The sequence below is a fragment of the Callospermophilus lateralis genome, chromosome 2 (genome assembly GCF_048772815.1).
Source record: "Callospermophilus lateralis isolate mCalLat2 chromosome 2, mCalLat2.hap1, whole genome shotgun sequence".
Classification (NCBI taxonomy): domain Eukaryota; kingdom Metazoa; phylum Chordata; class Mammalia; order Rodentia; family Sciuridae; genus Callospermophilus; species Callospermophilus lateralis.
Genome location: NC_135306.1, coordinates 124,546,111 through 124,569,352, shown reverse-complemented (window position 1 = coordinate 124,569,352; position 23,242 = coordinate 124,546,111). Strand labels below are relative to the sequence as shown.

At 32.9% G+C, this 23,242-nt stretch overlaps 1 protein-coding gene across 1 annotated transcript in view; it reads left to right on the top strand.

Moving 5' to 3' along the window:
• Window positions 1-23,242, top strand: part of Cep126 (centrosomal protein 126) — a 101,818-nt gene that overhangs the window by 62,134 nt on the left and 16,442 nt on the right. The window contains exons 7-10 of the mRNA XM_076841923.2: window positions 7,746-7,855; window positions 8,564-8,639; window positions 10,195-10,404; window positions 16,538-16,602. Coding sequence (XP_076698038.2) covers window positions 7,746-7,855; window positions 8,564-8,639; window positions 10,195-10,404; window positions 16,538-16,602 — 461 coding nt within the window. The remainder of the gene's footprint in view (window positions 1-7,745; window positions 7,856-8,563; window positions 8,640-10,194; window positions 10,405-16,537; window positions 16,603-23,242) is intronic.

Sequence of the window (23,242 nt, the reverse complement as noted above, 5' to 3'; positions counted from 1 at the left end):
GCCAGGCGCCTGCAAGGTAGGCAAACCTGCGTCTCACCAGCATATCAGGCCCAGCAACCCGCGGAGCGGCAGAGCTACCCCCGGGCCTGCAAGGTAGGCGCACTTGCCACCCACCGGCAGGTTAGGCCCAGCAACTCTCGGAGGGACACAGCTGCTCCACGCACGTGCAAGGTAGGCGGAACCGTGACCACTGACAAAACAGGCCCAGTGGCCCGCCAGATACATCGCCCCGGTTGGGGGAGGGGCAGAGCCGCCACCAGCGCCTTTTAGGTAGACAGACCTGCAACCAACAGACAGAACAGGCCTAGTGGCCAGCGGAGGGGCAAAGCTGCTGCTCACGCCTGCAAGGTAGGCGGACCTGTGACCACCGAAAGAACAGGCCCATCGAAAGTACAGGCACAGCGGCCTCCCAGCGTGGTAGGCACATTGCCTCAATTGGAGGAGGGGCAGAACCACCGCCAAAGCCTGCGAGGGAGACTTTGCAGCTATACAAGAGCAATATAAATATATAGGGGGAAAAATCAATAACACAACAGTTTCACCAAGCAGAAAGAAACGCGATCAGTATGAAAAGACAAGGAAAGAAAGGACCACAAGCAATGCAGGTCAACTCAACTTTAGAAGAGGTAATATCTGCAGCAGATGGAATGTCAGATAAAGAATTCAGGATATACATGCTTCAGATGATCTGGAGTCTCAAGGAAGACATTAGACAGCAAAATCAGACAATGAAAGACCACTTCGAACACTTCGACAATAAATTACATAAACAAATCCAAGAAGCAAAAGATCAATTATACAGGGAGATAGAGGTTATAAAAAACAAACAAACAGAAATCCTGGAAATGCAGGAAACAATAAACCAACTTAAAAACTCAATTGAGAATACTACCAGCAGAGTAGAACACTTAGAAGATAGAACATCAGACAATGAAGACAAAGTATTTCAACTGGAGAAGAACATAGACAGCTCAGCAAAGCTGTTAAGAAACCATGAGCAGAACATTCAAGAAATATGGGATAACATAAAGAGACCCAACTTAAGGGTCATGGGGATACAGGAAGGTATTGAGGTCCAAACCAAAGGAATGAGCAATCTATTCAACGAAATAATACGAGAAAACTTCCCAGACTTGAAGAATGAGACAGAATCCCAAATCCTAGAAGCCTACAGGACGCCGAATGTGCAAAATCATAAGAGATCCACACCTAGACACATTATAATGAAGATGCCCAACATACAGAATAAGGAGAGAATTTTAAAAGCTACAAGAGAAAGGAAGCAGATTACATTTAGGGGTAAACCAATCAGGATAACAGCTGATCTTTCAACACAGACTCTGAAAGCTAGAAGATCCTGGAATAACATATTTCAAACACTGAAAGAAAAGGGGTTCCAACCAAGAATTGTGTATCCCGCGAAATTAAGCTTCAGGATGGAAGATGAAATTAAAACCTTCCATGATAAACAAAAGTTAAAAGAATTTGCAGCTAGAAAACCATCTCTTCAAAACATCCTCGGCAAAATATTACAGGAAGAGGAAATGGAAAATATCAATGAAAACCAACAGCGGGAGGTAGTACAGTAAAGGTAGGGGGGAATAATCAAAGAGGAAAACAAACCATGTTTAGTAACATAAATAAACAAATATGGCTGGAAGAACAACCCATATCTCAATAATAACTCTAAATGTTAATGGCTTAAACTCACCAATTAAGAGACACAGGCTAGCAGAATGGATCACTAAACAAGACCCAACAATATGCTGCCTTCAGGAGACGCATTTGATAGGAAAAGACATACATAGACTGAAGGTGAAAGGTTGGGAAAAATCATATCACTCATATGGACTTCGGAAACAAGCAGGAGTGTCCATACTCATTTCAAATAAAATAGATTTCAAGTCAAAGTTAATCAAAAGGGATGAAGAGGGACACTACATACTTCTCAAGGGAACCATACACCAACAAGACATAACAATCATAAATATATATGCCCCAAACAATGGTGCAGCTATGTTCATCAAACAAACTCTTCTCAAGTTCAAGAGTCTAATAGACCACCATACAATAATCATGGGAGACTTCAACACACCTCTCTCACCACTGGACAGATCTTCCAAACAGAAGTTGAATAAGGAAACTATAGAGCTCAATAACACAATTAATAACCTAGACTTAATTGACATATATAGAATATACCACCCAACATCAAGCAGTTACACTTTTTTCTCAGCAGCACATGGATCCTTCTCAAAAATAGATCATATATTATGTCACAGGGCAACTCTTAGACAATATAAAGGAGTAGAGATAATACCATGCATATTATCTGATCATAATGGAATGAAATTGAAAATCAACGATAAAAGAAGTAAGGAAAAATCATGCATCACTTGGAGAATGAACAATAGGTTACTGAATGATCAATGGGTTATAGAAGACATCAAGGAGGAAATTAAAAAATTCTTAGAGATAAATGAAAACACAGACACAACATATCGGAATCTATGGGACACATTGAAAGCAGTTCTAAGAGGAAAATTTATTGCTTGGAGTTCATTCCTTAAAAAAAGAAAAAACCAACAAATAAATGATCTAATACTTCAACTCAAAATCCTAGAAAAAGAAGAGCAAAACAACAGCAAAAGAAGTAGAAGACAAGAAATAATTAAAATCAGAGCTGAAATTAATGAAATCGAAACGAAAGAAACAATTGAAAAAATTGACAAAACTAAAAGTTGGTTCTTTGAAAAAATAAATAAAATTGACAGACCCTTAGCCACGCTAACAAAGAGAAGAAGAGAGAGAACTCAAATTACCAGCATACGGGATGAAAAAGGCAATATCACAACAGACACTTCAGAAATACAGAAGATTATCAGAAATTATTTTGAATCCTTATACTCCAATAAAATAGAAGATAGTGAAGGCATCGATAAATTTCTTAAGTCATATGATTTGCCCAGATTGAGTCAGGAGGATATTGACAACCTAAACAGACCAATATCAATTGAGGAAATAGAAGATACCATCAAAAGACTACCAACTAAGAAAAGTCCAGGACCGGATGGGTATACAGCAGAGTTTTACAAAACCTTTAAAGAGGAACTAATACCAATACTTTTCAAGCTATTTCAGGAAATAGAAAAAGAGGGAGAACTTCCAAATTCATTCTATGAGGCCAACATCACCCTGATTCCTAAACCAGACAAAGACACTTCAAAGAAAGAAAACTACAGACCAATATCTCTAATGAACCTAGATGCAAAAATCCTCAATAAACTTCTGGCGAACCGGATACAAAAACATATCAAAAAAATTGTGCACCATGATCAGGTAGGATTTATCCCTGGGATGCAAGGCTGGTTCAATATACGGAAATCAATAAATGTTATTCACCACATCAATAGGCTTAAAAATAAGAACCATATGATCATCTCGATAGATGAGGAAAAAGCATTCGACAAAGTACAGCATCCCTTTATGTTCAAAACTCTAGAAAAAATAGGGATAACAGGAACATACCTCAATATTGTAAAAGCAATCTATGCCAAGCCTCAGGCTAGCATCATTCTGAATGGAGAAAAACTGAAGGCATTCCCTCTAAAATCTGGAACAAGACAGGGATGCCCTCTCTCACCACTTCTGTTCAACATAGTTCTCGAATCACTGGCCAGAGCAATTAGACAGACGAAAGAAATTAAAGGCATAAAAATAGGAAAAGAAGAACTCAAATTATCACTATTTGCAGATGACATGATTCTATACCTAGCAGACCCAAAAGGGTCTACAAAGAAACTATTAGAGCTAATAAATGAATTCAGCAAAGTGGCAGGCTATAAAATCAACACGCATAAATCAAAGGCATTCCTGTATATCAGCGACAAATCCTCTGAAATGGAAATGAGGACAACCACCCCATTCACAATATCCTCAAAAAAAATAAAATACTTGGGAATCAACCTAACAAAAGAGGTGAAAGACTTATACAATGAAAACTACAGAACCCTAAAGAGAGAAATAGAAGAAGATCTTAGAAGATGGAAAAATATACCCTGTTCATGGATAGGTAGAAGTAACATCATCAAAATGGCGATATTACCAAAAGTTCTCTATAGGTTTAATGCAATGCCAATCAAAATCCCAACGGCATTTCTTGTAGAAATAGAGAAAGCAATCATGAAATTCATATGGAAAAATAAAAGACCCAGAATAGCAAAAACAATGCTAAGCAGGAAGTGTGAATCAGGCGGTATAGCTATACCAGACTTCAAACTATACTACAGAGCAATAGTAACAAAAACAGCATGGTACTGGTACCAAAACAGGCAGGTGGACCAATGGTACAGAATAGAGGACACAGAAACCAATCCACAAAACTACAACTATCTTATATTCGATAAAGGGGCTAAAAGCATGCAATGGAAGAAGGATAGCATCTTCAACAAATGGTGTTGGGATAACTGGAAATCCATTTGCAACAAGATGAAACTGAATCCCTTTCTCTCGCCATGCACAAAAGTTAACTCAAAGTGGATCAAGGATCTTGATATCAAATCAGAGACATGGCGTCTGATAGAAGAAAAAGTTGGCTATGATCTACATACTGTGGGGTCGGGCTCCAAATTCCTCAATAGGACACCCATAGCACAACAGTTAATAACTAGAATCAACAAATGGGACTTACTCAAACTAAAAAGTTTTTTCTCAGCAAAAGAAACAATAAGAGAGGTAAATAGGGAGCCTACGTCCTGGGAACAAATCTTTACTCCTCACACTTCAGACAGAGCCCTAATATCCAGAATATACAAAGAACTAAAAAAATTAGACAATGAGATAACGAATAACCCAATCAACAAATGGGCCAAGGACCTGAACAGAAATTTCTCAGAGGAGGACATACAATCAATCAACAAGTATATGAAAAAATGCTCACCATCTCTAGCAGTCAGAGAAATGCAAATCAAAACCACCCTAAGATACCATCTCACTCCAGTAAGATTGGCAGCCATTAGGAAGTCAAACAGCAACAAGTGCTGGCGAGGATGTGGGGAAAAGGGTACTCTTGTACATTGCTGGTGGGACTGCAAATTGGTGCGGCCAATTTGGAAAGCAGTATGGAGATTTCTTGGAAAGCTCGGAATGGAACCACCATTTGATCCAGCTATTCCCCTACTCGGTCTATTCCCTAAAGACCTAAAAAGAGCACACTATAGGGACACTGCTACATCCATGTTCATAGCAGCACAATTCACAATAGCAAGACTGTGGAACCAACCTAGATGCCCTTCAATAGACGAATGGATTTAAAAAATGTGGCATTTATACACAATGGAGTATTACTCTGCATTAAGAAATGACAAAATCATAGAATTTGGAGGGAAATGGATGGCATTAGAGCAGATTATGCTAAGTGAAGCCAGCCAATCCCTTAAAAACAAATGCCAAATGTCTTCTTTGATATAAGGAGAGTAGCTAAGAACAGAGTAGGGACAAAGAGCATGAGAAGAAGATTAACATTAAACAGGGATGAGAGGTGGGAGGGAAAGGGAGAGAGAAGGGAAATTGCATGTAAATGGAAGGAGACCCTCAGGGGTATACAAAATTACATACAAGAGGAAGTGAGGGGAAAGGAGGAAAAATATAAGGGGGAGAAATGAATTACAGTAGAGGGGGTAGAGAGAGAAGAGGGGAGGGGAGGGGGGAGGGGGGATAGTAGAGGATAGGAAAGGCAGCAGAATACAACAGACACCAGAATGGCAATATGTAAATCAATTGTTGTGCAACTGATGTGATTCTGCAATCTGTATATGGGGTAAAAATGGGAGCGCATATCCCACTTGAATCAAAGTGTGAAATATGATATATCAAGAACTATGTAATGTTTTGAACAACCTACAATAAAAATTAATTAAAAAAAAAAAAAAAAAGAATGTATTCAGTGCAGTGAACTTTCCTTTTAGATCTGCCTTCATACTGTCCCAGAGATTTTCATAAGTTGTATCACAATTCTCATTTACCTTTAAGTATTTTTTAAGTATTTTTTATTTCATCCATGATTTCTTCTATATGCATTGGTCATTTAATAGCATGTTAGAGTAGCTTCTATTTCTTATTTTATTGTTGATTTCTAATGTCATTCCATTATGATCTGATAGAATGCAGGGTATTATCTCTATTTTTTTGTATTTGCTAAGAGTTGTTTGTGGCCTAAAATATGATGTGTTTTAGAGAAGAATCCATGTGCTTCTAAGACGAAAGTGTATTCAGTCCTTGATGGATGAAATTTTCTACATATGTCTGTTCAGTCTAAATTATTAATTGCATTTTTTTAGTTCTATAGCTTCTTTATTTAGTTTTCATTTGGAGGTTCTATCTAGTAATGAGAGAGGTGTGTTGAAGTCACCCAGTATTACTGTTTTGTGGTCTATTTGATTCTTGAAGGGTTTGTTTGATGTATGTAGATGCTCCACCGAATGGGGCATGAATAGTTATGATTGTTATGTCCTGTTTATGTATAATTCCCTTAAGCAGTGTGAAATGGCCCTTCTTGGACCCTTCTGATTAACTTTGGCTTAAAGCCAACTTTATCTGATATGAGTATAGAAACCCCTGCTTGTGGATAAGATCATGTAAGTTTTATCCCATCCTTTTACATTCAGTCTGTGGATGTCTTTGTCTATGAGGTGAGTCTCTTGAGGACATCATATTGTTGGGTCATGTTTTTTAATCCAATCTGCCAGTCTTATGTCTTTTGTTTGATGAGCTTAGGCCATTTACATTCAATGTTATTATTGAGACATAATTTTTATTTCCTGTCATTTTGTTTTATTTTTCTCACAGCACTTATTATTTGTGATTTTTATGATTGCCATTCTAACTGGAGTGAGAGGAAATCTATGTGTAGTTTGGATTTACATTCCCTTGATTGTTAAGGATATTGAACACTTTTTTCATATATTTCTTGGCCATTTGCATTTCTTCTTTTGAGATATATGTTTAGTTCATATTCACATTAATTAATTATTTGTGTTTTGATGTTAAGTTTTTTGTGTTATACATATACCTGGTTATTAACCCCCATCAGAAGAGTAGCTGGCAAAGATTTTCTCCCATTTTATAGATTCTCTCTTCATACTCTTGTTTCCTTTGCTGTACAAAAGATTATTCATTTGAATCCTTCTGACTTATTGATTCCTGGTTTTATTTCTTGAGTTTTAGAAGCTTTGTCAGAAAGTTGGTGACCTGTGCCAATATCTTTTAGCGGTTGCAATGTTTCTTTTCTAATTCCTATGTCTTTAATATACTTTAAGTTAATTTTTGTTTCATTTGGAACTTTCATTCCTTCAAGATAACCAAGATTACTATGTGCAATATATAACAGTCTATCTTGCAAACTAACTAGATTATCAGTGTCAATCATTTATTGCATGAGTAAAGTTTAATTTCTAATTTTTAAATAAAGCATAAATTAGAATTCTAATATGTTCTTCCTGCACACCAGTGGCTTATTTTACACCTTCCTGGTGTTCTAGCACCAAGTGTCAGAAGTCACTGATCCAAAGCATAAGTCCCTCAAAAGCAGGAATTGTATTGAACTTATCCTTGTAATTGTACCATTCAAAGAACATAAAACTCAATAAAATATATAATGTGATGTTCCAAGGTAATTGGAAAGTTTGCAATTGATATGGTATACTCAACTTGTATAATTTCTGACATTGTGCTGGCATTTGTTTAAGATTCTACTGTTAGAAGAAGAAAGCAAATTGAAAATAAGAGGAAAAGTCCTTTAGAGCAGAAAAGAAAAAACCCTGGATCTGTAGGACAGAAGTACAGTGAGCAAATAAATGTAAGTACAGCATTAGTAAAAATTTCTATATAATAGTGAAAAAATTGTGTGGGAAGCAGAATGCTGTTACAGTGCTTGCTGTAAACTATATACCACAACATAAATATAAATATAGCCAAAGTCATTTGTGATGCAGTCTTAGAGTCTTACGCTAAACTTTTGTACTGTACTTATTTTCTGTCCTGTAATTAGCCTATATGATCTGTTACCAATAAAGGTTTTAAATCAACTTTTAAGAAATCACTATTGTTATTTTATCTGATATTGTTTATAACGAATTCTGGAAAAACTTAGGTCATGCACAACAAAATTCAACAAAGTTTTTGAAATAAGAAGAAAAAGAAAAGGAGGTAGAGAAGATGAGAGGAAAGTAGGAAGAAAGAAGGGAAAGGGAAGGAGAGAGTGAAAAAATAAAGGAAGGAAGGAAGGAAAACTAGAATCATGAATAAAGGAAGCATGTTTTTAATCATAAAGACTAAGACAGTCCTATCTGATTGAACATCCTACTTGAATTTGAGCTTCCTGGAAGACATGGCAAAAAGGAAAATCAAGTGAGCTTTATAATTTTCAAGGGATATTGGTGATGATTTTGTTATTGGATAATGACAGCTGAAAATATAGGCAGCAATTTAAAAATTTTTAAGTTCATTATATGTCATAAATTTTAAATGTGGAATCATGGTCTGATTTACTATTCTATTTTTATAGAATTTTGGACAAAGTTCCCAGCTAAGTTCAAATGATCCAAAACTAACTACAAGGGGTACTTCTAATGATGGAGAAGGTATTGGTCTATACATTTTCTTCAGAGCTTTGTTTCCAACAATTTTCTTTTCTTATATGGATTTTCTCAGTTGCTTACATTTTATGTGAATGCTAAAATACCATTCAGGACCTGAACTTTTCATCATCCCTATACACTCAGTTCATTGCCAGTTTTTCTTCATTCATAATAACAACGCATTGATCATCTTTTCTACAGCAAATTATTTCCTGACTTGTCAATTATTTCTGTAGGATAGATTCCCAGAATTAAAATTACAGTATCTGGCATGTAATTGGCATCTAAGAAATATTTGTTAATGAAACTACAAATATTAAATGATGCTGGATCAAAGGACAGATGTATTGATACAGCTTTTCATATATATTGCTAAAGTATTTCCAAAAAAGTATTACCTTTAGAAATTCTCTCAGTGGTATATGTCAATTTAAAGAATCACTTCTAATCATGCTTATATGATAGGCAAGGAAATGGTGTTATATTAGTTTTTATTTTATATTTTATTAATAATATGCTAAATTTTTAATGTATTTTTTTGGTAAATTGTCTCTTCATCTTATTTTTCCATATGTATTAGAGTTTTGAAGATTTCTTGATAATTTTTGCAAATTCTTGAATAAAATGTTTTCAATGCTTGGTTATTTTTATTATATTACACTTATTTTGTATTTTTACATATGTAACTATCAATTTTCATTTGTTCATTCAATAAATGATTATTAAGAGCTAATTTTCTGCTTACAAGTAAATATTAGGTTATAAAGTCATGAACAAAACATACAATAGCCTTGCCCTCTAGAAATTAAAGTATGTCAGGGAAGATTGGCCCAACCTTAGATAATAAACATGTGTTAACCTTTTCTTAACGATTTCTCCATTATTTTTAAATTCAAAGAAACTTCCCAGTACAGAAATTTATAGATATTTCCTTTTCATATAGGTTGTTTTAATAGTTTGATTCCTTAAATTTAACTCTTCAATTACTGGAATTTCTTAGATGAATGGTGGCAAATGAAACTCTAAGCTCTTTATTAAGCATTAAACTAATTTATTGAGTCATCTTTCCCTTCTCTCAAGTCTTTAATGCTTCTTTGATCATATTCTCTTAATCTAATTGGGTCTGTTTCTAGGCTATCAATTCTGTTCAGCTGATCATCTAATTTTCTCTTCTAAGTTCCTTTTCTCTTATTCTTTTGTTTATAGTTAATTTTAACTGCTACTAAAAAGACAATTTCCTTTATATTGTCTTTGTACCATCAATGAGTAAAAAATTAACACAAAAAATATCTAAACCTAGTGTATTTTATTCTTTTATTTAAGTAATACTCTAGGGATTTCTATTGCCTCATTTCTATTATTTTGGATTTTTTAATTAAGGATAGGAAAATGCTACATACTGAGGATCCTAACATATAAAATTCAAAGTAATAGAAAATTTACTGTATTTCTATTTGTGAAATAATGTATACACACATAATTCATCCTAGTACGTATAAGGGCTGATTCCAAAAACATAAAGGGATCAAAGAATAATTGATATATAAAGTTTCTGTAGTTTCAGACAGTACTTCTGAGTTTTTGACAGCTGAAAACCTAGTGAAAGCTTCAATACCTGAGGATGAAATTCTAACTGTCATGAATAGCAAGCAACTACAGAAATCAAATCTGAATTTAAGTAAGACCCAGCAATTCAACATCTGTACACTATCAGCTGAAGAACAAAAGATCCTACAATCCCTTAATCATCTAAATGGAAGGCTACGCTGTAAGTGTGGAAGAATATCCTTTGTGGAAAATGTGGTGTTTTGAAATTAGACTATTTTCATTTTAATCTTAATTTAATTTTAAAAAATCAAAGTGGCACACACCTATAATCCTAGAGGCTTGGGAGGATGTGGCAAGAAGATTGCAAATTCAAAGCCAGCCTCAGGAAAAGCAACTAAGCAACTCAGTGAGACTCATCTCTAAATAAAATACAAAATAGGGCTGGGGATATGGCTCAGTAGTCAACTGCCCCTGGGTTCAATCCCTGGTACCAAAAATAAAATAAAAAATAAAAATACAACATCTATCTAGATTAATGGAGTATACACAAATTAAGAATTTATCTGAATGAAATCATACTGCTTCAAGTATACCATATCATTTATGACATCATTTATGATGATACCAAAAGCCTTACTGTGTTTGAGAAACATATGAACATGGACAGGCAGGGTACCTATAGTGACCATCCATGAAAACAACTATAAATTCTTGATTAAGTATTTTAAAACCTAAATATAGCAATGAGCTAGCAAGAATATAACAAATTCTTAAGACTCCGAAATTTGTAAGAACTCAGAAAGAGAAGGAGAATGCTACAGTTAGCTTATATTCTGAGCATATTTAACCCAGGATATTTTCATTTCACAAGTGAAATCCAAGGAAAAAGAGCAGCCCACAGTAAGACAACATAGAGGGGACAGAAGATGAAACCCAGGGCCCACTGAAGATCAGTAGTCTCATAAAAGAGCCTCCCGTACAAAGATCTATGCATTGCACATACACAGAAAGGAGGGAAGGGTAAAAAAGAAAAGAAAAAGAAAGAAACTTGTAATTCTTGAACTTCGGTATTGAGCAGATGAGGGGTCAGAGAGAAATCCATGAGAATTTAGAACCACCATGTAGTATAACTACCACACAAATTTACAACCCATATTCACACTACTTGAGTAGTCTTTAAAGTCTCAAAGAATTTAATTTAGAATGACCTCAATCTAGTAACAGCCCAAAATATCTAAAAAAAAAAAAGTAAATTTATGTCCCTTCTGTAGAAATGTACTCATATTTTAGTTTTCAAAGAATTATCACAAAGGAAAATAAGCAGCCCACAATTTAAAAAAATAAAAATAAGATAAAATAACTTGATCCACAAAGAAAAAGGCACCATTAAAAAAATCAAAAGGAACCACAAGACCAAATAAACAGACCCAAACAGTGTTTTAGATAATGATATTACCAGACACAGGCTATAACTACATTTATATGTTTTAAAGTAATCAGAACTGTGTTTAAAAATCCAGTCAGAGAATAAGAAACTATTATAAAGAATGACCAAGCAGATTTGAAAAAAAAAAATGGGCCAAACAGAATGCCTAGAAATGGAAAATATAATAATTGAAATTCAAAATTCAGCAGATTACAGACATCTGAAGAGAGAATTAGTAAACTGGAATATAAATCAAAGAAACTTATACAGAATAAAGTACAAAGACACAAAGAGATGGAAATTTTGAAAGAGTTTAAAAGACAAAGGAATAAGAAATTCTGAAGTAGGCCACGAGCAATTTCTGAAGTAATAACAGCTGGCAATTTTTCCAATCTGATGAACAATACCAACCTACAAATTCAAAAACCTAACACATTTCAGAGTAAATAAAAAGAAATCCCTTTGTATAGTTTCAGTGCCCAGCACAAAGAAAAGAAATTCTCACCAAGACACATCATAGTAAATTTTAATCAGTAACAAAGATGGCAGAAAACATTAAAGATATCAGAAGATATTGAACAATGTGTTCAATGTACTAAACTTAAAATCTTTCAAGGTGAAAATGTCTCTCAAAAATCAGAGAAAATTAAAAATATGTTCAGACAAAAACTTACTTAATAGACACTAAGGAAATTCTAACAAATGCACTTTAGCAGATAGAAATTAATTTGAGTTAATTTGAACAAACATTTTATTTAAAAAATATAACAAAGCATCATGTGTTTAAATATTTAGAATTAAAATACCTATAAATATACATAAGTTGGGAAAACAAATAGAGGTAACATACACTAGGATTCTTGATAAGGAATAGGGTAAAGATATGGATTAAGTTTAAATGCTGATAATTGAAATATACCTCTAGTAATTATTAGAGTCACATCTAAAAGACTAGAAATATTATATGCAACTTTCAAACTAGTAAGGAAGGGAAAGTGGCATTCAAAAAATACTAGATTAATCCAAAATAAACAAGAAAGAAAAGAAAAACATAGAAGAGGTAGAACAAATGGAAATACTATCCTTTAAGATGGTATGTACAAATATATTTACAATATATGTAAATGGATTAAATACTACACTTAAAAGACAAAATCTGTCAAATGGAATTTTCTGATAAAATTATATTCTATTTCTAAACCACGTATTCAAAACATAAGAATAAAGAAAAGCAGAAAACCAAAAAGATGAAAAATATGTAGAAAGCAAATAATAATCAAAGCTAGTTTAAATGTAATATTATCAGACAAAATTGACTATACAGTAGAAAGATATATATAGACAGATTACTTCATGATGATTAAAGTTTTAATACAGGAGAAATACATAAAATGTTTTATATGAATTTAAGAATATAGCCTCAGCAGCACAATTCACAATATCTAAATTATGGAACCAACCTAGATGCCCTCCAGTAAATAAATGGATAGGGATACTTTGGTATACATACACAATGGAATATTACTCAACATTAAAAGAAAATAAAATCATGGCATTTGCAGGTAAATGGATGAAGTTGGAGCATATAATGCCAAGTGAAGCAAGCCAATCCCAAAAAACCAATGGCCAAATGTTTTCTTTGATATGAGGATGCTGACTCATAATGGTGATGGGGCAGGGAGCAAGAGAGGAATGGAGGAACTCTATATAGATAGAGCAAAGGGGAGGGAGGGGAGAGGAGGGGATAAGGAGGTAGGAATGATGGTGGAATGAGTTAGACATCCTTACCCTAAGTATATGTATGAAGACACAAGTGGTGTGAAAGTACTTTGTGTACAATCTTGACTTGAAAAATTGTGCTCTATATGTGTAATATGAAATGAATTGCATTCTGCCATCATGTATAACAAATTAGAATAAATAAATAATTTAATAAAAAAAGAACGCAGCCTCAAATATGTTTTAAGGCTGGAGGTATAGCTTGGTATTGGAGTATGTATTTACCATGCATATTTAGCAAGCATGAAGTTCTGGGTTCAATCCCCAGCATCAAAAAACAAATGAAATATTTCCAATGGTAGTAGAAGATTTTAACCTACCATTGTCAGTTCTTGATAGAACAAATAGAAAAAGTACAATAGATGTGAAAGAATTGAACATAATTAACAAATTTGATCAGAAAGACACATTTTTCATAAGCACACATAGAACATCTATAATATAAATCATATATGATTCCAAGGATTAGAATCGTGCAAGCTATATCCTGGCTGCAATACAATTTAGATAAAATCTAATAACAAAAGTGAACCATTAATAACAAAAAGATTACCATTAAGAAACATTTTTCCCCCAGTACTGGAGATTGAATCCAGGATGCTTTACCATGGAGCTAATTCCCAGTACTTTTTATTTCTTATTTTCAAAAAAGTCTTGCTAAGTTGCTGAGGTTGGCCTCAAACTTGCCCTGGTGCCTCAGCCTCCCTAGTTGCTAAGATTATAGGCGTGTAGCACCACTCCTGGCAAGAAACACATTTTTTTATTCTCAAAAAATATATATATATATACATAATAAAAATTACAAAATATTTACAAGTGAACAAGAATAAAAATATTTGTGAGTATATGTTTTTATCAGGACCTCTTTACCTACGCACCATTGACATTTTGGATTCAGTAATTCTGGTTGTTTTTTAATGGTGCTGGGAATCAAACCTAGGGCCTCATACATGCTAGGCAAACACTTTATCACTGAGTTACAACCCCAGCCTAAGGAATGGATAATTCTTTATTGTAGGGGGTATCTTATGCATTATAAAGTGTTTAGCAGCTTATCTGGTCTCTACCCATTACATGCCATAGCACCTCCCAGTCATGACAACCAAGTGTCTCCAGACATTGCCAAATGTCCCTTGGATGGCAAAAATACCCTATAGCTGAGAACATATAATTAGAATCCCAATGTTAAAAGTTACATCCTTTTTTGTTGAAAAGAAGAACTACTAATTGCAAAGGAATTTGGATTTAGATACAGTACCCCTCACTTAAGGTAAAAATCTGCTTTTGAATTCCAGATATCATATTGCCAGAAAAGATATGAAGAAATTCTGGGATTATTTTCAAAAACATTGTTTGTAATAACACTAAATAGCAAGAAATTAAATGGAACTTCTAGTGTGTACTAGACATAAAAATCAGTTCCAGGTAGTTAAATATTAAATATGAAAAAAATAACGTTTTTAAGAGATAAGAAAATATTTCTAACCTCAAGGAAGGATTTCTTAAGCACAAGAAAATCTATAAAAGAAAAAAATAAATCTGACTATATTAAAATCACAAACCTCATATCAAAATACAATTAAAAGAATGAAAAGCCACAAAGTGATAGAAAATATAACACAGAATAAAGGACTCATTTAAACTATGTGAAGAATGCCTATAAGTTAATGAGGAAAAAAAGACAACCCAGTAGAAAAATGGAACCAAAAAAGATTTTGAATGGGAACTTCACAACAAAGGAAATGCAAATAACAATAAACATTGATTTTAATGCTCAATTTCACTAGTAATAGAGAAATGTAAATTAAAACGATGAGTTCTAGTTACATATTCATCAGAAAGACTGAAGGTTAAAAAACTGAGAATCCTATGTATTGGGAGAGATGTGCAGCAATAGCAGCTCTCATGTAATACTGTGGGAGGGTAAACTGGTGCAATCCTTTTAGGAAGTTTTGTCACCATCTAAGTTAAACATGAACATACCTTACAGCCCAGCAATTTCACTTCTAGATGTGTATGCTCTAGAGAAAATCCTGCACATGCCTGTCAGGAGATATATGTATAAGAATGTGGAGATCATTATTTATAAAATTCAAAAATAAAAAAATTCAAAGTATATTTATGATAGAATATTATTCAGCAAGAAAGATATACAAATTATAACTACACACATCATCCTGATGAATCTTAAAACATATAATTTTGCGTAAAAAAAAAAGAAATCCATTACAAAAATAGTTAAAAGTAAATTGTTGTTTGGGGGATGCATACATGTGCTAAAACAACAAAGCAAGAAACTCAGTATAGGGTAGTATGGGGGCAGAGAGCTCCAGGAAGTTTCTTTTAAAAAAATTTTTTATTTTTTAGTTATAGTTGAACACAATACCTTTATTTATTTATTTTTATGTGGCGCTAAGGATCAAACCCAGGGCCTTGCATGTGCTAGGTGAGCGCTCTACTGCTGAGCCACAACCCCAGCCCAAGGAAGTTATCTAAACTAATGATAAATTCAAGGTAGTTACCTAGACATTAACTTTATTATTATTAATTAAAATATGCATATGTTTTATATACTCTGCATGTTAACTTCAAAATTAAAACTGAATTTTAAAATGATGTAGAAAGCAGAAAACTAAAACACAAAAGAAGCACAGAACTAAGGCTATCCCTTTAAGATGTAAAATTATGCAGATAAAGAATAAAAAACTCAAGTCAATAACTTGGAGGTTTTATTTCTATTAGGTTCTCCTATATTTAAATGCTTCACATAAAAGATTCTACATTAATTGTTTTCTTTTACCCAGATTCTTTCTAGTGTATGGACCAAAGCCTAAAGATTGAAAAAACCAGAATTGATAAAATTACTCAAATTTTTGTGCTTCAATAGCTAAATAAACATATATTTTTTCCTGAGAAAAAAACGTTTCCAAGGATGAAATTCCTGTTTTGGTTTAAAAAAAGAAAGAAGACATAATATCTCAATAAAGATTGAGGGTCAACAGGAAAGAAAAGTCTTACTCAATTTTGAACATTTTGACATTTTGGAATGTAATATTTGATTCTTTTTTGTAATATTTGATTCTTTAGTCATTCTTTTCTTTCAGTATATGTAAACAAATTATTTTTGTGTTATGGTATAACTTTTCAGATATGCAAGAAACCATTTACCAAAATCCATCCATCAAAAACACTCTACAAATAATACCACTTCTGGTAAGTATTTGAAGAGGCTTTCTTTCTTTCTTTTTTTTTTTTTTTCTTGTTTTAGGAAATGTCATGATTTTTATGTGCCCATCAATAAAGGTAAGAATCCTTTGCTAGTATCAGTTTTTCTTGATACTGATTTTTAGAGCTTTACTCTCCCAACCAACTCTTTTTATCATGTTTCATTACAATCAAGCAAATATTCTTTCATTTTGAAAATCAAAATGTAAGTATATTTATATACAGAGTATTTTATCAGTCATGAGATCAGAAACAAGCATTAGTGCACCAATCTTCAAGTAATTTTAGTTAGTTGTGTAACCTAATTGAAAAATTACTAAGTTTACCTTGGTAATGATCTGTGTCCTGGCCCATATCCCTTCCATGTCCTCAGAGTTCAAAACTAAACATTACTATCTTGAAACTTTTTTTTTTTACCTTGGCACTAGACTCTGGTAAAGAAAAATATGTAAATAAAAAATAGTCCCTACATTCAAGAATTTGCAGTCAAACGGAGAAAGACATATATTTGTAATATATACAAATAACTATAATACAAAACTACAAATTTAAGAAACCGAAGAAGGAAAGTATGTCTAGCTAGAAGTAATTGGGAGACATTAAATTCTATACAAAGGGTGTCCTCAAACTAAGATATTACTTGTACTTTCACAATTCTCAATTTAGGTATTCATTAAAATAATGTTTGTTAGAGAATTAATTGGATGCTTATCTAATTACTCTTCATCACACCCCTTCAGTTCTGAAATCTTAACAGGAAAAATAAGATTGTGCAAGTAAAGTTAAATATTTCTTATCCATGTTTTAGAGTGTTGTTGTGCTCTGGCTATGATAGTGAATGATAGTAAGAAAGAAGCTATCTCCGCCCTCTTGAAACTTATCATTTACCTCTAAGAATGTAATTTTTCAAAGTGGCCTTTGGCATTTTTGAGTTGTGATTTTTGGACATAACTCTCTTGTCAATAGTCACTTTAACTTCTGATAAATTGTTTTTTCCCATGGCTACTTTTTTCTCTAAATTTTTCATATCCAGCAATTTGGTGATGTTTATGATGGTAATTTTTATGTGCCTGAGATATGGGACATTTTTATCAGTTCTGACACAGTTATTATTTATGATAATGATTCTTATTTCACTTTAATGACTGAGATCACTCTTTTGTGCACTTCAGCTCAACTTGAAAACAGTGTACTAACCACAAAGTATGAATAGTAAGATACTCTTCAATAGGAAGAGAAAGTTGTCTAATCAGAAAATTACCCTGTTATACATTTTAATTCACTTTGTTATTATATTGCTAGAATATGTAATAACTGAAAAGTTAATGTTGTGCATTGGGGAACACTGGTAGACTTGAAATCACTCTTTTAATTTTTTTAGTTGTAGATGGACACAATACCTTCATTTTATTTTTATATGGTGCTGAGGATCCAACCCAGTGCCTTCCACATGCGAGGTGAGCATTCTATCACTGAGCTACAACCCCAGCCCAAAATCATTTTTATCTTACATCTTTTTCAGTCTTCATGACAATTGATAATCACTAAATTTCTTCAGTCTTTATTGACAAATATTTTTCTCTCCTTCATTTTAACAACAGCATTAACAATTTATTTTCAGGGAAAATTATACAAAACTAAAGAATGGTTAACTACCTGTTTAAACAGTTACATCAAATTTGCCTGGTTTGTCATATCTTGCTTGGGGATTTGGATATTTTATTCTTGTCTTCCCTTTTCCTTATTTTAATTTAACTTTACTCTTCACCTAGATTCACCAAATTATTGACATTTTGCCATAATTGCTTTATAAAATGGATGGATGGGTGGATAAATAAGTAGAATATACACAGAGAAAGATACATTTTTATGACTTGTAAAAGTAGACTGCAGACATAATGATACTTCCCCTCTAAATACTTCGGCATACATGTTCTGCTAAGAAAAAAGACATTCTCCTACAAAACCACAATATTGTTATTATACCCAAGAAATTTAATATTGATTACAATAGTATTATCTGATACATTCCAGATTCAAAATATCCCAGTTATTTGAATAAAATGTCCTCTGTGGCCATTTTATTTTTCTAATCCATGATCAAACCCAGGATGATTCACCATCACCCCAACATATGCACACTTATTTCATGGGTAGAGGCCTATTTCTCCCATTTTATCATTCTTTAGTTTCTTCCCCCCTCCTCTTTAGTTCTAAGTAGTATTGATTTTGGGTTTCTTCTCTTAGGGAAAGAAATGAACTGTCATTCGTGACACAGTATTTAGGATAAATTTTTAAATTATCATTCTAAAAATCATTTTTAAACATTTAAATAATTTTAAAAACAATAAATGGAAATAATAACAACAAATTTCTAATTGTAGAATATCAGACACTAACACTTAGGTTAGGGAAATATTTTTAATGGGAGAATCTCCTCAGTATCTCTTGTAGCATACCCTACCATTGCTTAGAGCAAATGCAAGTCTGAGATATTGGAATAATAATAATTGCAACCCACCTTCTCCCGTTCAATGGTACTCATAATCATTCTAATAGTAATAGCAGCTACCCCACAGAGGAAACAGTGCTGATAACATAGAACATGCTAAATAGGAGTTTGGTAGTATTATTGACATTATTCTGATCACCTTACTTGTTTAAATCACCCCCCAAAAAAGTAAAATTCCTGAAAGCACTTGAGTGAAATTTAAGTAGTTACATATGTAAGTGAGATTTATATTTGAGTATTTTAGTGAAAGTATTAAAGTGAAAGCATAACTTTTTCTTGTAAAAATTGGAATAATTCTAACAACATTTGTAGTTCCCCCTTCTTTTCCTTGTCCTTCTCACTACACTATGAATCTTCCATTACAGCCGGGCACGTTTAATATTTTGTCCATCAAGTTTGCAATATCCTGTTCTGTCTCTGTTTTTCTCATGATTTGCATATGTTTATGCCCAATTTCTAACTGCACTTTAGTATTTTAGATTTGTTTTCTCTCCTTTCCAAATTCAACTTATCTAAGAACAAACATATATCATTTCCCTCATGAGACCTTCCATAATCAATCTAGTTTATGATCCTCTCTCACTCCTCTGAACTTATCAATATAGCATCTCAAATCTTGTATTTAAACTACACAGGCATTTTTGTTAGTTGCTTTTCTAAGTGAATAATCTTCTTTGAAACTGTGTTCTTGAGGCCTAAATTGTTTTCCACTTCCCTAAATGCTTTATAGAAACAAGCATATATGAAATATTTAGAAAATATTGGTTGACTTTTTATGATTTTTTATGAATAGATAAATTATCTCCTTTCTTTAGATTTGCAGTAAAATGCAGTGATTTACTTGAACTTGGAATTTTTTTTCTAATAGTCTGAAGCAGAGTTTATACTCCATATAAAATATCAATTTTTTTTTCAAGTACTAGGGATTGAATCCAGGAGTGCTCTACCAGTCCTTTTTATTTTTTATTCTGAGGCAGGGCTTCATTAAGTTGCTGACTCTGGCCTCAAATTATCAATCCTCCTGCCTTAGCCTCCTGAGTTGCTGGGATTGAAAGTATAAGCCATTGCACCCAACTCCTAAATTCTTTAATGAGTGCTAGTGTTTAATAAATTAATACTATTTAGTGAGATATAATTAGAGGAAAGGAAACTTAAACTTACTGGGTAAAGTGCTATGCTGCATGGTTTCCCCCTTATTCTGAATCAAATGAGCTACAGACATCAGGTAGTTTTCCCAAGGTCCCAGAGATGTTCAGTGACAGAGCCAGGAATTAAACTTGTCTCTCTTTCCCATAAAATCTGTTCTAGTTTTTTTTTTATAATCCTTATTTCAATTAATGATATCATCTTCCATCAAATTTCCCAGACAGAAACATTTATCTAACCAGGCTTCTCATTCTCCATTATCCAAAGTCTTTAAGTATTTCTAATCATATTCACTAAATATACCTCAAATACATTCAGTTCTTTCCAAATGTGACAGTGTACTGGTTTAAGAATTTATCATGTTCACAATAACATATACTTTATGAACAATAGAAGAACTGGAAGGCTCCAAAAACAAAGCAATTATAAGAAGATGGAAATATTACCTTGTTTTGACCATTACATTGCAACATATATTGAAATAACACACAATGTCTCTTAAATACGTATAAATGTTATATGTTAATGAAAATCTTCTAAATTTAAGGAAGGCTGCAGGTATACTCGGTGGTATAGCACTTGCCTAGCATGCACAATGTATACATATTGCATACACGTATCAAAGTATCATACTGTTCCTCATAAATATGTACTATTTAGATAATCAGTTTTTTAAAGGAATTTATCATGTTTAATCTGAACCATTTCAACTGCCACCAGGTTTGCTCTCTTAAGTGTATCTTTCATACCACCATCACCAGAGTAATCTCTCCAGCTTAAAATTTAACTTCAGTTGTTACCTGTTACCTAACAGATAAAATTAAAACTCCAGAGAAATGCATTCAACACCCATCCAGCCTTACCTCTGGTTGCTCCCCATCTTATGACTTACCTTCTCTTGAGTAGTTGGCAAGTCTCCCCATAACTCCTTGCACGCTTTCAGGACCCATGGTGTTCCCACTGCCTCACAGACCTTGTTATCTGCTTTTCTACTACCTACTCTTCAGGACTTGGCCCCAGTGTCATCCATCTGGGAAGGCTTTTTCAGTCCAACCTTTGTCCTGCCCAAAAATTTAGAATTTCCCCCTGTTGGCAGCCATTCAGCCTGACCTTTTCTTTTTGTAGAAGCTACCATATTAGTTCATTTTATTCATTGAACAGATACTGTCTGAGTACTTCCCATGTATTGGGCATTCTGCTAGGACTGCAAATAGAAAGAGGAAGAGTAACCTGCATTCTAATAGGGGCAACATGAAAACATTACAGTGTAATAGGGTTGTTGCAAGGGCAACCTCAAAACTCCTGCCACTGCCATTATAAATTTCAAAGTATAAAATTCTTAGAAGAATTTTCATTTTAAATAAATAAATGTAATAAATAAATAAATAATAAATTTATTTATTTTTTAATAAATAAATGTAATAAATTTTTAGCAATTACCCTCTCAAGCAATGTACTTCTTTAGCATAAAGTATATAAACACTCTTAGGATCTTATGTGGGTTCTAACTGTTTCCTGTAGAAAATAAAATTATTAAACTTTGACCATTTTCTTTTTTTTTTTTTCAAGAGAGAGAGAGAAAATTTTTTAATATTTAGTTTAAATATTAAATTTTTTAATTTTTTAGTTTTCAGTGGACACAATATCTTTATTTTATTTTTATATGGTGCTGAGGATCGAACCCAGCGCCCCGTGAATGCCAGGCAAGTGCGTTACTGCTTGAGCCATATCCCCAGCCCCAAACTTTGACCATTTCACAGCAGATTATATTAAGCACTACTTAAATAAATGTTACCAGTAGCAAAGTATGAAGATCATGGATTATTATAATTAATATGATGCCTTATGTAATTACTTTGTTTTGTTGAGAATGATATGTAAATGGCATTTAGAATTTGAATTATGAGCATAGTCTTATTAAAATCTGTAATCTATAAAGAGATTTACTTGCCAAAGTCTTTGAATACTTTAGTAAAGGAATATTCTGAAACTATGTTACAGAACAGCCTGCCAAGACCTCGACCATCTCCTGATGTTGGATCCAGATTGCAAAGAAAATATTGATGAAGTGTGACAGTAACTATTTAATGAAATCATTATTTTTGAGAATCTCCTGTAAATATATATTTCTGCATTTATTAATGATTCAAAACACTATAATCATAAAAATGAAGTATAATATAGGTAATGGAGATAAATTGATCAGTTTACGTTTATGCTATAAATTATACTTTATTATGTATTTTATTGGTGAATACATTTTTAATGAATGGAAATATTTCATTGTTTTCAACAAGCATGCTACTGGATATAAATTAATTCTATTTAAAAGTAAAAAAGAGGCTATTTTGTTATTCCAATTATGCATTAATTGTAGTTATGAAGCTTTGTTTTCTGAAATTCCTAATAAATTCTATTAAATTTGTATGGTGGTATAAAAAGTCTACAATTGATAACATCTTACATAAATAATACAGCTATTTGTTTAAGACATTACAGGATCTCTATACTTTGGAGATGTTACAAATAGGTCTTTTATCAACTCTGCATGTTCAGCAATTGATATTATCATCTTTTCTAGGGGGTAATTTGTCTTTAAATTTGACCACACTTTCAAAATCTCAGAGGGATCAAATGGTAAACATGAAAAATAAATTGTAATTCCAACCAGCTAACTTGAATTTCCTAGTCAGTAAATTTTTTCCAAATACAGAATTTCTACTTAGGAAACACGATTTATATTAGAAGTTTGCTCTTTTTAAATATGAAACAGCCAAAATTTGTATGATATAATAATCCCTCAATCGTTTTATTTTCCCTCAACTATTTTTACTTCAGGTTCTCATCTGAATTATATCAAACTAATTTTTTTACTTCTGATAACATATCTAAAGTGAGAATGAAATGTCCAGAGTGAGAATTAATCATATCAATTCCATCTTAAAAGTCTCCCCTCCCACTAATGGAAGA